Source organism: Trichechus manatus, unplaced genomic scaffold (assembly GCF_000243295.1).
Source record: "Trichechus manatus latirostris isolate Lorelei unplaced genomic scaffold, TriManLat1.0 scaffold00024, whole genome shotgun sequence".
NCBI lineage: Eukaryota > Metazoa > Chordata > Mammalia > Sirenia > Trichechidae > Trichechus > Trichechus manatus.
The window spans coordinates 3,447,901-3,465,515 of record NW_004443960.1 but is presented as its reverse complement, the minus strand read 5'-3'; the positions used below and the strand labels follow the sequence as shown (position 1 = coordinate 3,465,515).

Genomic DNA, 17,615 nt, shown 5'->3' with positions numbered 1-17,615 from the left:
GGGACACTACTGCTGTCTCGGAGGCATGGACCTTGATGGAGTGCAAATCCAGGACTATTCCGAAAGTTCTGAAATGTCCAACTTTGTTTTTCTATAGAACTTCCTTTTTACTGAACGAAAGTCATGTATTTTTCTTAAGAGTGGAAACGCAAGTCACGGAGGTCTGTTTTTAATGATACGTTTTAAAGCAGAGGCGTACTGCTTCTCGTTAACCCTCTCAGGGCTTGCTAGGATCCTGCAGGCGAGTCGATGAACATGGTGTAATTCTCAAAAAGTAGTGGCCTAATTCTGTGACTGGCATCTTAGCTCCTTACCTTTTCATTCTCAACCTGAGTGACTCACAAACACAATAGTGTTCTTAAAAATCGTGGCTTTGGCACTGGGAGTCCTGAACGGTTTAGGCACTTAGAACAAAAGAAAGGTCTACAGACTGTTTAAACAAGTGAAACTCTAATACATAAACTAGTGCATAGTTACATTTTCACTTGTTTCCATACTTGAAAGCTTAAAAGTAACTCACAGTGGGACAACTGGTCTGTAGATTTTCCAGCTATTTTATATTAAATGGTACTTTAAACAATCTGCATTTGAGAACTTACTCCATACATTAAATCACCCTTAAAGACAAACTATGCCGTGACGTGTGCTGTCGGTCCCCAGACGTGCATCACCATCAGCTGCCGTGCAGTGTTTCCTCTCTGCCACCCCTCCATGTCCATCACACTGCTGCCTTGAAACAAGGCAGAGTGTTGTCTGCGCTGTCAAGTTTCTGAGTGAATTTCTGAACCTGTATGGATTTCCAGGGTGAATAAAATGTGGACTAGGTAATAAGATAGGGGCCATTTGGCATCAACATCTGCCCCCATTGGTTGCCAGGGTTGTTTTCACCAATTTAACTGGATGGGTGACCCCTACCCCGCTCCCTGCTGTATTCATCTCTCTCCAAAAGGCAATAAAGTGAGACCAGGGGCACCTCCCTCCCCCCTTCCGGAACATAAATAGGTTCGATTCTCCAGTTTTTCTGGCATTGCTTTGGGGACAGGCAGTTGAGTGTATTAACTCTGTCCCTCCCAGGTTGCTGATCCTGGGATTTTTCAGGACTGGGGAATTGGTTGCAAACAGAGAGTTTAAGTTTCTGCAAACACTCGAGGGTTTGGCATTCAACCATCAGCGCTTTTTTCTGTCAGTTTTCTCTGTTGGAAAATGATGAGTTTATGATTTCTTGTTTCCTGGATGTTCCTGGGCTTGATGGTCCTGACTGAGTAAAAGCAAAGAATTTGTCCAGGATTTTAAAAACCTTTAGACTCGCATGTAATTATCGTGGCAGTTTCATTTAAAGATGTGTTCAACACCTGTTTTTTAGCTAGCTCACAGTGACAGTGTGTTTGATCGTATAATGAATTGGAACACTCAATTCCAGGTTTTAGTTTTACAAGGGAAATACTTGGAGTCGAGGGGATGTCTTTTTTCCATATTGTTCTCGTTGCCACTGAATTGGTTTATAGTTTCTGTACCTTAATTCTTTCTGGTCAGGGATAACGGTGCCCTTCTGCACACAGAAGTTGTCCTTAATACGTGATTTACAAAGAGTAGTGAATAGCCAGAATACCACTATAGTTCATTCTAAAAAATAAAGATATTTTCTTAAAAAACATCAGTGGTAATCTGGTTTTTCCTGGTAAGAGCTTTTAGTCATGGCAGAGTGTATTACTTGAATTGAGCCGAAATAAACTAGTCCAGCAAGAAACTGATTAACTCAGTCACTACCTACTGAGAGCCAGTCATGTTCCTCTGCGACAAAACGTGAAACGTGGCATGCCCTCGAGATGTTGCGCGTGCTCTCAAGTTGTATGCTCCAAGTTTACGTGTTTGGTCAGTGAGACACAGCAGCCCGAATGCTCCCTGGATGGGTGAAGGCTAGCAGTGGAACTTGTGGAGCCTGTGCTAGAGGTCACGAAGGCATGCGTGGCCACGCGGAGGCCGGGATTGCGGCAGCTCGCAGCTCCGCGTGCGTGCGTGCGTGCATACATACGTAGGCCGCTCTGCCGCCTCCGTCTTCCGCTTGTTGGTTCAGTGTGGCACTCTGAGTCTCGTGACAATACTAATCGTTCTTGGCATTGTAGATGTAGTTTTGAACACTAAAACCGCATTTGATCGTGCTGCGTCGCTACTGTACCCATCCTCTGCTTGTACTGTCCACCTCTGTTCAGCTTGTTCAGTTTCACAGTATTCTTGTGTGCCCATCTTGTTTTATGCAGCATTCGCCTGCGTTTCTGTTGGTTTTTTTTTTTCTCTCATTCATGTCCTTTCCAAACATTTAATAGTTTTTATTTTAATCCTTCTTATTTGATAGCTTGAGCCCAGGCTCCTTATGACCTTACAAAAAATTGGGGAAATGGGTAGTTTCTCAAATGCAGATTGTGCTTAAAAAATTCACCCTAAATTTGCTTCACTTGGGCTGTCACTAAGCCAGAGCAGTCCCTCACTGAAGATCTCATATTGACGACCGATAGGTCCTGGGACCAGAAATTCTAAACCGAAGCTTAGAATTGAACTTTAAACGTCTTAAGATTGTTGATGAATTTGCATATATTGTATTGTTTATACAATATATCACAGCTTCTTTTCTCTATACTTATAGATAAATGGCTGGAAAGTCTCTGAACCCAACTGCATTTCTGTTAAATGTTTGTCTAGAATATGGATTTGGTTTCATTTGTATTGTAGCCCAACTAACTGCGTGATTAATATGAGAAAAATAACAGGAGAAAATTCAAACTAGTTCTGGGTATTCAAATTTCCATACATTTAAAGATCTGGCTTAATGCCAGAAATAAAATTTCTGAATTGCTGTCAAGCATAAATTTTCCATTTTGACAAATTAAAGCTATTTCAGTTTAAATTGCCTTCTTAGGCCTTTTGTCAGACTGTTTTGTTCAAAGTAAATTTTTTCCATCTCAAACCCTGGAGTTGTATTTGATTTTCTCTAAGTGATAACAGAATTCGAATTCCTAAATTGAGGCTCCCTGCAATTCTAGTATTAACAGCACCTTGAAAAGATGGGCGTCCCGGAGCCGGACTGCCCTGTCGTTGTTAGGGTGATGGCCTGTGATGTGCGCAATGAGGCCGGACTGCCCTGTCGTTGTTAGGGTGATGGCCTGTGACGTGTGCAACGAGACCGAGTGCTAATCGATGCTTTGCCTTGGCTTTCTGCTCTGTGTTGTCTTGGTGTGTGCGTCTTACCTTTCTGTCTGTGCTATTTGTTCCCTCCCCTGTTCTCTAATCCTGCCCTTCCCCACCTGCCCTCTGTTCCTCTCATTGTGCTCACTGACCCATCAATCAACCAACAACGCCCCCCCTTCGTCGTGGTGATCTGCCCTGCTCTGATTGGTGGCTTCGTTGCTTGGGTGGCTGTGTGTTATGATGGACCAGTTCACCCAAGTATGGCCTTCTTGCTGACAGGTATCATTTCTGTGAGAAGTGTTTCACAGAGATCCAGGGGGAGAATGTTACCCTGGGTGACGACCCTTCACAGCCCCAGACGTAAGTACCGTCCTATCGTTTTTCAAGTCCTGGGGGGACTCTTGAGTTATTTTCCTCCTGTCCATGATTAAAAGGCAAGCCCCACTGCCATTTTGATTTCTGTGCAGTGTATTTTTTCATATCAACTATGTACACATTTGATTTGAATGTGTGTGCGCACACTCATTTATACTTAAAAACGTTGGTGATTTAGCTCAATACCGATGCCACCTCCACATTCTTCCCCCCATCCACGAAGTAATGCAGTTCAGTGGTCTGTCCTGACCCTGACGTGTCTCTTCTGTTAAAGGACTTGCTTCCCTAGTGGTGGTCAACGTCTGTTTGGGGAAATTATAAATTTTCATTTACACCTGAGAAACCAGGTAAACCTATTCACAGAATTGGCAGCACCAAACAGTGAGTCTTGTGTCCAAGACTTGTGTGCTTAGTTTAGTTTATCTTTAAGTTGCTGAGCCAGTAAAATGCAGATCAGTAATGAGATTCCAGTATTTTCAAAGCTCAGTTTTTGACCCGAAGTGTAAATACGTCCTGTTCCTGCTGGTGGTTGGACTGTTGTCCACTAGCTCCAAAACCAACAGGAACGAGTTTCTTTCCCTCCTTGAATTGATCTTTTTCTCCCCACCCAGTGCTACTCTTCTGATAGTTACCTGTGAGTGGTAGAATGACCAGAATGTGGCAAGGAAAAAGCAAGTCCTCAAATTGGATGATCAGCTCGTTTACATACCTGGGACACCTAAAAAGCTGCCGGTCCCCCAAATCTGCCCAGGGTGGCAAGCATTTTGTGCTTCTCTCTTCTCTTCAGACCAGGCCCCCTGTTCTCCAGGGCTTCCACACCCAGTGAGGGGGGTGAGCTGTGGGTAATTCTGTGACGCAAAAGCAGTTCACATTTGCACCTATGATCACAAAAGGACAGTAGAAACCCAAGTACTCAGCCCCTTAAGAGTAGGTAAAACATCCCCGCGTGGATGCTGACCTGGCTGCCTTGAGGGAATTTTGTGATTAGACGAATTGGTTGCACTAACATCAGTCAAATTCAGCAGGCTTCCATCTTGTAGACTTGATTGAAGATGAACAGGTTTGAATCTCAACTCAATTTTGTCATCATATTTTGACTAATCTTAATTAAATTTTTTTTGTAGTAAATGCTGATGGTAGTTGGGAGGAAATACTCCAAGGAAGACAGAGAAAAATAAATGGTCATGCTTTCAGCAGAATTACATTTTATATTCATGTCATCGTTACATCTACTGACCATTTACTTTTCATTTTAAGAACTAGTTATGAAAATAAATTTAAAAAACTAGTTATGAAACATATTTCTAGGGATCTTATAGTTAATGCTCAAGAGATAATTTTATTAACATTTTTTTCTTTTCTTTTTTTGAAACAAGGACAATTTCAAAGGATCAGTTTGAAAAGAAGAAAAATGACACATTAGACCCTGAACCGTGAGTATATAGCTATTTCTTTCTTCTGACTCTCAGATCTTAGTTTCAAATCAGGAAAGTTAACATTTTGTTTGGGTCATGGAAGACTTTCATAATTTCTTGTGTGAAGTTATATTTTAGATAGGGATTCTTTTTCCTCACACAAAGATTTATGTCTAACGTACTTTTTAGTTACTGAATAGTTTGACAATAATAAGAGCAGGTGGATGTTTTAGTTAAGGACTTCTCTGATAACTTGCTCATCACTTTAAGAAGCCATTGAGTGAGACCCTTCAGAGCAGAGGCAGCACTATTTGGACAGATTAGCGTATCGTTTAAAGGGCAGTTTCAGAAGGAAACTCTGTCAGAAAACTACTTTCTAAAAATGAATAACAGGAAGCCCAGGGTATGTTCTTGCCACTGTCTTTGGTATAGTCTGGTTTCCAAGGCCATTGGCAAACACTTTGCTTTTCCTACAGTGATAAATGAGAACTCTGCGTTTGCAAAATTTGCTTTGAAATAACTCTTAAAGAGGCCTCAGAGTCCCTTGGGTTTGGTGGCCTCCTCCCAAGTACCCAGGCCGAGTTCTGTGGGCCACAGCAGAGTGTGGTGATCCCCGCTGTTTTCTGTCACTGTGGTGAAGCCTGTCGGGGGCTGCTCGGTGAGCGTGGGCTCCGGCAACGCCGAGTTCTGGGGAACTGTGGCATGTGGCACGTCCAGAGCTGAAAATCGAGCCTTGCTCCCCTCGGCCCCGGCCCCCCCAGCTCCAGGGAAGCTGATCGCTGCCCTGGAAGACACAGACTCCCCACTCAGGCCTAGTTACGAGGGCTAGCTGGACTTCTGGCAGGTGACACAGCCTCTGCTGCCAACCCGGCGCCCAGGAGTGGGGATAGCACTAACTAACAGAGGTGTGGCCTGAGCATGAGGAGGCCTTCCCCTCAAATGCCACCTGTACCTTTAACGCCCACTGCACGGTTTTCATGATTTCCCGGCTCCCTTCTCATACTGTGGTCCCCCTGCAGTTTTCCATTTCGCTGCAATTTATCTTCACTATTAAATTTCAACTTGCATTGTGTCCTGACCCTGGGTGCCAGGCGGTGGTGACGCATGGGTGAGTAAGGGGCCGCCTTTCTTCATCGCTCATAGTCCAGAGACAGGTGAGCCGCAGCACAGACAGCGGGCAGCCACAGGGTGGGCCCAGGGGCAGGCCCAAGGGTGCTCTGGGCTAGGTGGTGTCACGAGGGGCTCTGCTTCCTGGAGAAGGTGGCACTTAGCAGGGCGAGAACAGAGCATTCTAGACTTGAACGAGTGAAAGGACACAGATGTTCAACAAAATCACAAGTAGCCTGGAGTGGATGGACAGGTGGGGGTGTGGGGGTGCGGGGGCCCCGGGGATGAGGTGGAAGGCGCCTGAGGCAGCCGAAGGTGCTTGGTGAAGGCCTCTCACACTGTTCTCTGACGTGTGGATTTGATCCTCTGTGAGGTGGGGTGGTTTCGAAGATCGTCGTTGGTTGCTGGTATGTAACAATCACCCTGGAGTAAGTCAACACCACTGGACTAAACCAAAAGCTAAGAAGTTTCCTGAACACAACCAAACCCTTCGAGGCACACTGTAGCAGGGCTGAGGGTATGGGGACCATGGTATCAGAGGACATCTAAGTCAATTAGGCATAACAAAGTATGTTAAGAAATGTTCTGCATCCCACTTTGGTGAGTGGCGTCTGGCATCTTAAAAGCTAGCGAGCGGCCATCTGATGATGCGTCAATTAGTTCCAACCCACCTGGAGCAAAGGAGAGTGAAGAACACCAAAGACACAAGGAAAACAAAAGGGGCCACATAAACCAGAGACTTCATCAGCCTGAGACCAGAAGAACTGGATGGTGCCTGGCTACGACCAATGACCGCCCTGACAGGGAGCACAACAGAGCGTCCCTGACGGAGCAGGAGAAAGGTGGAGTGTAGAACTCAAATTCTAGTAAAAAGACCAGACTTAATGGTCTAACTTGAGACTGGAGGGACCCCACAAGACATTGCCCCCTAACTCTTTGTTAACCCAGAACTAAAACCATTCCTGAAGCCAACTCTTCAGACAAAGATTAGACTGGACTGTGGGACATAAAATGATACTCGTGAGGAGTGTGCTTCTTAGCTCAAGTAGATACATGAGACTAAATGGGCAGCTTCTGTCCGGAGGTGAGATGAGAAGGCAGACAGGGTCAGGAGCTGGTTGAATGGACATGGGAAATCCAGGGTGGAAAGGAGGAGTGTGCTGTCATGTTATAGGGAGAGCAGCTGGGGTCATATAACAATGTGTGCATAAATTTTTGTATGAGATACTAACTTGACCTGTAAACTTTCACCTAAAGCACAATTAAAACAAAAACAATCACCCTGGATCTGTGAGGTGAACTGATCAGAAGAGGAAAAGACTTTGGTCTCTAATAGGGAGACCACTTAGGAGACAGAGCAGCAACCGAAGCAAGACACAGAGGACTGAACCACAGCAAGAGCCGTTGGCGGCAGAGGAGGCCGTGCTGCGGGGAGGGCGGGCAGGGAGCTGTCCAGGTGGGACTCACAGGTGTCCCCGCAAGTAGTAGCTGCTGCTTACTGAGCGCCCTCTCGGTGTTGGAAATGTGATACATGGTCTGCTTTTAACATCATGAGCTTGAAGTGCCACACAGAGATGAACCGCAGCAGCAGGGACACTTGGCATCGGTGGCCCTGAGTTCCAGCTGAGGATTACCCTGACCCCTCACCTCCCAGACGGGGCTCAGGCAAGCTCCCCGGATGCTAGTGGTGAGCAGGCCCCGCTGAGAAGCCGGTGTAGAGAGGGGAAGGAGGACTGGTGCAGGTCGGCAGATGCCTACGAGGGAGCGCCAGAGGAGACCCAGAGAAACGGCTTTGGGAGAGCCTCATAGGTACCGAGGGAAAGGCCTTAGAGGAGGGCCTAGCGGTGGACGCGGTCCTCTTCCAAAGTGCAGTTCCAGCCACCTGGTCAGTCAGCTCGGTGCCTGAAGAAGGTCAGGTGTGAGGACGCCCAGACACTTATCCATGAACTTCAGTTAGACAAGAGAGAGACGGATGAGGCAGGGGGAGGCGAGACCTCAAGGACGGGCTGCAAGGGAGGCTGGAATTCCATTCTCGGTGGACGGGGGCCAGAGCGCATGTGGATTTTCTTAACATTTCTCCTCTCTGCTTGGGAGGAAGAGGCTGAGCGTGACGAGCGTTTGGGGGGGACACAGAAACTGAGGGCTCACAGACCCTGACCTTTCCGATTCTCTGGTGCTGAGGTCTCAGCGACGGAGCTGCCCGGGAGAGGAGGGCCCAGCCGAGCAGGGGCTGGGAGTCCCGCGGACAGGAGGCAGCCGTGCAGCCGCCTTGTGCAGTGGAGCGTGTGTGCCTTCTCTTTTCCAGCAGAACAGGAACAGAGAAGCTGAGTGGTTGGGTAGATCCCAGGGTGAAGGCGTGCACAGCCAGGACTGGGAGAGACTGGGGGCAAGGGACTGGGCAGGTGCTGGGGGTGTGGATCGCGTCCACAGCCCGGCCTCTGGGCTTGGCAGGAGGGGCCTGGCCCAGGTCACGTGAGGAACAATCGATACTTTCCAGTCCCTTCAGCCTTCCGTGAGGTGTGATGGAAGTAAGGGAGGGAATGGAGAGTCGAAGGTTTGCTCTCAGTTTAAGGTTCCCCGGAGAAGCGGTGTCGAGATGACAGAGCCGACGTGCAGCTGTGGAGGGGCTGCTGCAGAGGGGGAGGCCAAGCTGGTTCCACGCTCCCCTGCAAGCAGTCGGCGGCGGGCAGGCCACCCCCTCGTGCTTTTCCAGCATGCACTTGAGTAAAGCCTTGGCCCGTGCAGTGGGCCACGCTTGGCGCCCTTCATCAGCTGCTGAGCGCAGACCGGCTCCCACGCCCACGTTTGGTGTGGCTGCCCTGGCGGAGCTCCCCCCGTCGGCCACCCCATCTGGGAATCCTGAAGAATCTTAGACTGAAGGGCAAGTGTTTGTAACACTGAAAGTATTGTTCTTTTTTTCCTGTAAGTCAGGGTAGGTGCGTGAAAGCACCTAGAGAAGGCATTGGTCTTGAAAATACATTGTCACAGCTCCATCGTAGCAATTTTTAAAAACAAATTGTTTCGTTTCTGGTTGCAAAGGGACAAGAAGAGGGTGTTTGTACACAGAAGGGGAAAGTCCACTTTTCCTGTAGGAAGTATCACATTGCTGCCTTTTTAACAAGTATGGCTGAGTCGACCCCCGTGGCTTCACTTCACACACACTAAAAGTGACCAGGAGCGTGAGGACGCACAGCTCCGTGCACGTGGCTGTGAGCGTGACCGCCTTTTTCCTTTGTCTTCTAGGTTTGTGGATTGCAAGGAGTGTGGCCGGAAGATGCATCAGATTTGCGTGCTGCACTATGACATCATTTGGCCCTCGGGGTAGGTAATTTCCTGTCATCCTGCGGGAGGGGGAGCCCTCTGCACCGACTGGAAGGGAAGGTGTCTGCTGCTTTGGCTGCGTCCCATTCATTGTTGTCAGTAGGAACACAGTCAGCAATTAAGATGGATAGCAGCTGGTGCTAAATTTAAGTCTGGGTGTTTGCCTGCTCCAGGAATTAGAGAATTAAAGCAGTCTGCCTCTTCCCTTTTTTATAATGATGTGAATTAAGCTGCCAACAAAGCATTTGAATGCTGATTTCATCGGTTTGGCAACACACAGTGTTTCGTACCGTCTGATCACACCCGTTACTGTTTTTGTAGCTTTGTTTGCGACAACTGCTTGAAGAAAACGGGGAGAACGCGAAAAGAAAACAAATTCAGCGCGAAGAGTAAGTTTGCGGGAGGCTGTCCGTTTTGGAAACTTGCCCGCGTGTTCCTGTCTTCTGTCCTAAGTGCGGGAGGTGTGTGTTGTCCGGGCTGTGCCTGCGTTCTCCCCGCCCTGGCCCCTCTCAGCACGCGCCTGTGGAGCTTGTCGAGGGCTTGTGTCCGTGAGGCCGGTTCCTGGCCTCTGTCCTTTTCCCGTCTCACCCCGAAAGGGAATCATTTGGCATGGTCTTCACATGAAAGTCAGCTTTATGATGAGTGTTTTGGATGAAAGTTTAGATGTACAATAAACTTTGTCAATTCTGAGCGATAAAATGGGCCAGCAGATCTTCTCAAGGAGCTTAGAAATAAGACACACACGCGCACACACGCACACACGCACACACGCACACACACACGCACACACACACCCCCCTGCGCTGATGCGTTCCGATGATCAGCACGCTGAGTCCCAGGGCATCAGAGGGGCGCTGAGTCCTTCGTGTGAGGCAAGGACGCACCCAGGCCACCACCACTGCGAGTGCTCTGAGCCTGGCCTGCACCAGGTCGCTGTGTCCCTGCCACAACGAGAGCAGCTGGTGGTGTCTGTACATCTGTAAAAAGAGCAACCTGTGGCTGCTGAAAGGAACTTTCGTAGGTTGGCTTTTTTTTTTTTTTTTTAATGGTTTACCTTTGGTTGTGTTGAGAATGTACACAGCAGAACACATCCACTGACTCAACATTTCCAGATGTACAGTTCAGTGGTATTGATTACATTCTTCAAGTTGTGCAAGCATTCTCATTCTCTTTTCTGAGTTGTCCCTCCCCCGTTGGCATAAACTCGCTGCCCCCTAAGCTTCCTATCGAACCCTTAGAGTTGTTGGTTTGAGCCCATATAGATAGTTCTTTAAAAGAGGTCAGTGCTCAAGGGAGATGTTCTTTTCTAACTTAGCTAAGCTGCTGTTTGATATTTTTGGTTTAAGGCTTGAAGATTATCTCAGGGCAATAGTTTCGGGCATTTTTTTTTTTTATTTTAAGACAGCAGTAGTTTGCACATCTGATTATTCGATCCGCATACAGTCAGTTCTCGACTGCCTGGACTACCTTATGCAGCACCTCCTCCCCAAGTGACCACAGTCAGAAATGTCCCTGAGGGCACAATCACCTCGTTTAAGAACCACTGCTTTCGAGGCTCCATCCTGACTGAGATCTCTAAAGCAGGGCAGCGAGTTAGCGCTTTTCTGGGCCAGAGCTTCGGTGACCAAAACAGAATCACCAGGAGAGCTAGGCCTTAATAGACCAGCAGTCACGGCTGGAAGGGGTGGGAGGCGGAGGTGTGTAGAAACGGCCAAAAGCCCCGGAGGCTGGCACTGCCCCCACCCTACTGCAGTGTCCAGAGAAAGTGGAGAAAGACGTTTGGACCTTCGGCAGGAGACCTTTAGAGTTAGACGTCGGGTGCTGACTTGCAGGAGAGCCTGGGGCTCTAAAGTCGCCCCTTGTCTTTTGTATGAACATGTGTTATCACATGTTCTTTCTGTGCATGTCTGTAGGTCACCAGGTAAAGGTTTGCCTCATTAATACAAGAACCATTGCCGTAAACCTTCCGTATTTGCGCTGACTTAGCATTTAAATTGTCTTCCCCCTGACTAGTCAGTGACTGATACTGGAACTGCTGACACCCATTTAAAAGCACACCACTGCCTCACACCATCCACAAAACTAAATGTAAGTGGATTACAAGGGGAAAAGTGAACAGAACTACAAGCACATTCCAGAAAATACAAGAGTATTTTTACCTGGTTATGAAAAGCCTTTCTGAAAAAGACACCACCCAGAGGTGAAGAAAGGAAAAGGCTGAAGGACTGGGTCCCGTCGGGGGATAAACGCCCTGGCTTGCCTGTGGGTGGAAGTGGAAGGCTGGAGGAGGGGAGGGGCACAATTTATAATGCGTGTTTGTAGGCCCAGCAGTTCCACCTTCAGGCATGTGTCCTGTAGACGGGTTTGCACACCTGCACGAGGGCGTGAACAGGGGTGTCCGTGGAGCGGGGCGAGCAGTGATGCAGCTGTGGAAGCGAGTGGCTTAAGAAATGAATGAACCACCGTTTCTGTGGAGAACTAGGGAGCGGTCTCGGTGCGGCAGAACTCGGTGTGCTGATGTTAGGAAGATTCTAAAATCCCAAATAGCTTTATTTTTAAAATTTCTCATTAGTGTAGAAAATATCAAAAATCAATAAATACAAAGAGGTAAACCACTTTAAAATCTTATCTATAAATAATCACTTTTAGCCTTTTGCTATTTTCCCTTCTGGTCTTCTTCTCTGTGTAAGGAGTTTCTATACTATCATTAGGGTCCTCTCACCTGTCTGTAACTCGCCCTGTAACATGTCACGGCGGCCAAGCCTGGGGCAGGCTCGGAGGAGAGATGGAGGCGGCGGAGCCAGCCCGGGAGCCCAGCCTTCATTGAAAGCAGGCCCTTCTCACACAGCGAGATGGGGGTGCTTGGGCCAGATTCGAATACTGCTCCAGTGTCTGTCTGCCTCCAGATGAATTGTTTTGTTTTTAAAATGATAAAATTTACAGCACTCAAAATAGCAAAGCCCTAGGGGGATGTGCTGGCTAGCCTGTTCCAGAATATTCTCTGTGTCGTTTTAGACTCCATAGGGACTGTTTTGAGAGCTGGGTGGGAGGGAGGCCCCGCCACTGCATACATCTGCATTGTCCACCTCCCAAGCCTGCGCCTCCCGACCCTCAGGGAGAGCAGGCCAAGTCCCATGCCCAGACAGTGTTCCTAAGATGCTGGCATCCCAGGACAGATGAGCCCTTCTGCACTGGGAGCTTAATCCTTTAAAATGTCAGACCACATTGAAAGAACACAAGATGAACTCTGAGATCCCAGCGGACTGTCTCAGTAGCCACACCTGGGCCCGCTCACTTTGTCTTGATTTCTAGGGCTGCAGACGACACGATTGGGAAACCACTTGGAAGACCGCGTGAACAAGTTTTTGCGGCGCCAGAATCACCCTGAAGCTGGGGAGGTTTTTGTCAGAGTGGTGGCGAGCTCGGATAAGACTGTGGAGGTCAAGCCGGGCATGAAGTCACGGTGCGTGCGTGCCCTTTGTGGGGTGAAGTTTAGAATTCCCCCACCCAGATGACAGACGGCCTCCTTTTCGGCCGTGCTTTTGAGTTTAATTCCGTAATTTCAAGTCTTGCCTTCCAAGCAGTATTTCCAAGTCGTTTAAGACAGTTAACGCTCCTGTTAAATGAACGGCGTTGTGGTTGTGAGGCTAGGCCCACGGGAGGAGCTGCAGCCGTGGTCGGGAGGGCGGGCTGAGCCCGTAGCTCTCTGCACTGACCAGGTTCAGAACCATGGGTCTAGTTTGTGCCAACACCTGTAGAGCAATAATGCATGCAAACGTCACACTATCACTTTTGTTTCAGGTTTGTGGATTCCGGAGAAATGTCCGAATCTTTCCCATACCGAACCAAAGCGCTCTTTGCTTTTGAGGAAATCGATGGCGTGGACGTGTGCTTTTTTGGAATGCACGTCCAGGAGTATGGCTCTGACTGCCCCCCTCCAAACACAAGGTAATTTCTGTCTCCTGGCGGGCAGTGTTCTAGCGTGGTGGGTTCTAACAGACCACGGCCAGGGGCGTGTCAAGGAAACTATGTGCCTCGGTGCTGGATTAAAACACGCAGTTAATTTACCAAGCCAAGGGATGTGCTGGGAGCACGCGGGTCTCGTCTAGGACAGGTAAACCCAGGCAAGAGGGACGTTGAGGGAGCGGGCTGGGGATGCTCAAGGAGCCAGGCCTTTTTTAACTCACCTGTAAAATGTGTGTTACTCTCCATCGAGAATCCAGGTGGGGGGCACCGAAGGTGGCTCTTCGTCCGCTCTCGTCTTTGCATGGTGCCATGGCACATGGTACCTGCCCTTCTTTGCTCAGCGATGAAGGCTGAATTCCTTCCCCGACGGGCAGCCCCAGTTGGTGATGGGAGCACAGCGTGTCCCGTCTTAGTGCCCATGGGAGCGCTATCAAAAACAAAACCCATCTCTAGAGCCTTTTGGGTGCTTGTGGAGGGTTTCCTCGGTTTTAAACGAGTCTCCCTCCCGCCCTTCCAGGCGAGTGTACATATCTTACCTGGATTCCATCCACTTCTTCCGGCCCCGCTGCCTCCGCACAGCCGTCTACCACGAGATCCTCATCGGATATCTTGAATATGTGAAGAAACTGGGGTGAGTTTACTCTGCCTCACGTAGGACTGAGGAAAACTTCGTGTTTGTTGCCCCTGTGTGCCTGTTTGGTGAGCTACTGGGAGCGTTTCTCACGTTTCCTGTGTGTCTCTGTTAACTCCTTAGACCGACTCCCAAGTCTCCAAAGCCCCCTTCAGGGAGCTCTCCTGGCCACACGGCTCTGTGGCCCGCACAGTGGGCGTCTCCCTGCCTTGTCTTTCTTGTCATGAATTCTCGTCCTGTTCGCCCCTCCCTCTCTTTTTTTTAAGACATATTTTACATGGCATAAAATTCACCTGTTTAGGATGTACAATTCAGTGATTTTCGAACTTCACGCAGCCGTCACCGTAAGGCAGTTTCAGGATGTTTTCACCTACCAGCAGCCTCCCTCGCGCCCACCAACGCCCAGTCCCGTCCCCAACCTGCACCTGGAAACCACTAGTCTACTTTCTGTCTCTAAATGTGCCTTTTTGGGCAGTTCATTTAATGGGGTCCTACAGTACGTGGTCTCTTGTATCTGACTTCTTTCTCTAGTACTTTGCTTTTGTATTCTAGATCTGTCCCGTTCCTGTCCCAAATCTGAGAAAGTTAGAATTACTTGATAGATGTGTCTTGAACAGAATGAATGAGATTCGTTTTGACTTTAACCCCTTAGAGAGAAATACTCACCCTCCTTTTCAGAGCACCAGAGAAAGTGCACGGGTAAACCTGGATGGGTCTTTGTGTCCCAGGCTCCTCAGCCCTGGCCTCGCTAATGTGACGCCTGTGTGCATGCCTCTGAGGGGTCGTGTTGTAGGGCCATGTCCGGGGCTGGCCTGTGCTCACTCTCAGCACTCAGCCCTCCTGCCCCGTGCCCCAGCACATGGAGACCTCTCTGGGTCTCTTACCACATTCTACCACAGGTGTTAGGATCATTTCTCTGTTTTGTTTTTTTCTCTATCATTATTTCTGTCCTTGCTTTGGTCCTTGTCACCTGTTACCTGGCTGTCACTCCTTGAGGGCAGGCCCCAGTGTCACTGAGCACACCCACTTGAGCTGTGTACGTGTCCTGCAGGTACGTGACAGGCCACATTTGGGCCTGTCCCCCAAGTGAAGGAGATGATTACATCTTCCATTGCCACCCCCCTGATCAGAAAATCCCGAAGCCAAAACGGCTGCAGGAGTGGTACAAAAAGATGCTGGACAAGGCGTTTGCAGAGCGGATCATTCACGACTACAAGGTACCAGGGCCCGTGGGCTGGGTGGCCAGGCCCCCGTGATTCAGGTGCAGTTGGGTGTTTTCCTGTAGCGCTCAACTTCTTCTTGTGGAAATATCATTACAAGAGATTAGAAGGCATAAAATAAAACTGTAGACACGTCCTGTTATGCACTGTACCAGGGTTTCTACTGGGTAATCTGAAAACATGGATCTGGTGTGCCTGTTTAAGTCAGCTGGTCTCTGTAATTCGTGTACCCTTGGAATGTACCTATGCCAGTACCACTGAGTCCTGGTGGCTTTCCCAGAGCCGCAGAATCCCCGGTGGACACAGACTGTTGTGACCTTGACGGGCACCCCGGGCCAGAGTTCTGGGATGTTCCACTGGCCCTGCCATCTCAGCGCTGTGCTTTGCTCTCTTTCCAGGACATTTTCAAACAAGCGACAGAGGATAGGCTCACAAGTGCCAAGGAGCTGCCCTACTTCGAAGGTGATTTCTGGCCCAACGTCTTGGAAGAGAGCATTAAGGAGCTCGAGCAAGAAGAAGAGGAGCGGAAGAAGGAGGAGAGCACGGCTGCGAGCGAGACCCCCGAGGTAAGCCCCCCTCCGTTGGCCTGAGTGGGCCAGGGTCGCCAGGACAGCAAGGACGCAGCTGCTCGCCGTCCTGGTGCAGGCGCTGCCTCAGTTAGGGAAGAGAGTGCTCACTGTTAGGTTAAACACTCAGCTGCTAACTGAAAGGTCGGCAGTTCAAACCCACCTGCCGCTCCACGGGGGGAAAGACGAAGTCTGATTCCCTAAAAACGTGTAGCCTTGGAAATCCTGTGGGGCGTTTCTGCTCTGTCTGAGGGTCAGTGTGAGTCAGAATTGACTCGATGGCAACGGGTTTGGTTTTTCGTTTAGGGTGAAACAGAAACAAACGGACCGTCGTGTAACTTGAGGTGGTGTGGGGGCTGGAAAGAGAATGACGCGCTGGGCGGAGGGGTAGGTGGGGAGCATCGGGGAGACCACCAGCGAGGAGGAGAGGCAGAAGGACTGACCGGCAGAGCCCATCCTGCAGCGCTCCAGGAGAAAGCCCCCCAGGTGGGAGGAGGAGGGGTGGAGGTGCTCGCGTCAGGAGCGCGCCTGTGTGTTTAGGGTCATGAAGGCAGGCGGTGCAGGGGGTGCTGTAAGCAAGAGGCCAGGTGGAAGTGGGTGCAGGATGGGCAGGAGCCCCCCTTGGCGGTTCTTGGAACTGCCAGGTAAGAGGTGCTGCTGGGTTACGTGGAGGTTGTAGCAGTGACGCAGCGGGAAGGACGTGGTGGCCTGTGAGCAGGGGGCGTGGATGAAAGGGTGCTCCTGCGCTTGGGAAGAGGGGGCTGGGGGGGCAGCAGGAGGGAAGAGCACGGGGAAGATGTCCAGACTGGGTGCTGGATGTATTAACGCTGGCTCTTGGGGATGTCATCAGGAAGTGAACAGCATTTAAAGCCATGGATCCGGGCCGGCCCTCCGTCAGCACATTCAACACTGTGGCCACACTGTGAGGCCGGCCTCCATCAGCGCATTGCGGCCGCGCTGTGCTTGTTAGAGCATGGCGCCTTGGGAGGCAGCATCCCTGCCCTCTGGCAGCACAGCTACGGCATAAACCTGGGCGCAACAGGTGTTCTCGAGAAGGGACCTGGGACTGTAATCGTGTGTTCTGGACTTGCCTCTGGCTGGGCCTCTGCAGAGACCGGCCTCATTGTCCGACCGCTGTGGCATGGCTGGTCCTCTCCGTGCTTGGTGACTGGGGTGCGAGAAGGCGCTTACTCCTCAGGGTGGTTTTGGGAGGACACAGAGACAGCGTGTGAGCTGGCCCGTGGGGCTAAGCGGAACGACGTGGCTGACTGGGAGGCCACCTGATTTTGCCAGCCCTGAGGCCCGAGTCAGAACTGTGTGCACAGGGTTTACAGAGAGAGGTGGGGAATCACGTCAGAAGGAGTCGTCCGGGCCCTGACGTGGGCGCTCCTGTGCTCCAGGCCAGAGTATGGGTTGCCAGTGTGCCCGGAACCCCCGAGTCCTAGGGAGGCGGCTCCAAGGGAGAGTGCCACGTGCGTCCCCTGGGTGCGTGTGTGGTCCGAGCTCTTTGAGGCCAATCACAGCTGCAGAGACACAGGCTGGGGTGACAGTCCAAGAAGGAAAAACCAAAAGGTTATTGCTCTGGTTGACAACGTCTGTACTTTTTTTTGGTTGTATCTTCTAAATTTTGTATGATGTCTGTTTTTCATGGTTTTTTAAATAGGCTTTGTTTTCAGAACGGTTTTAGAAAGGTTTAGAGAAAAGGTGAGTAGTAGTACAGACAGTTCCCCACACTCCATGACCAGCAGCCCTGGCGTCCACGTCTGGCGTCAGTCGTGTGGTGGGTGTGCATCACCTGAAGGCCCGCTTCACCCGGCTCTCCTCAGCCCCC

At 49.9% G+C, this 17,615-nt stretch overlaps 1 protein-coding gene across 1 annotated transcript in view; it reads left to right on the top strand.

Annotated features, from left to right (window-relative positions):
- CREBBP (CREB binding protein) overlaps nt 1–17,615 on the top strand; it is a 139,036-nt gene that overhangs the window by 113,332 nt on the left and 8,089 nt on the right. The window contains exons 20-28 of the mRNA XM_004373206.3: nt 3,463–3,543; nt 4,935–4,991; nt 9,324–9,401; nt 9,723–9,790; nt 12,714–12,864; nt 13,203–13,349; nt 13,885–13,998; nt 15,050–15,215; nt 15,617–15,784. Of these exons, the coding sequence (XP_004373263.1) occupies nt 3,463–3,543; nt 4,935–4,991; nt 9,324–9,401; nt 9,723–9,790; nt 12,714–12,864; nt 13,203–13,349; nt 13,885–13,998; nt 15,050–15,215; nt 15,617–15,784 (1,030 nt within the window). The remainder of the gene's footprint in view (nt 1–3,462; nt 3,544–4,934; nt 4,992–9,323; nt 9,402–9,722; nt 9,791–12,713; nt 12,865–13,202; nt 13,350–13,884; nt 13,999–15,049; nt 15,216–15,616; nt 15,785–17,615) is intronic.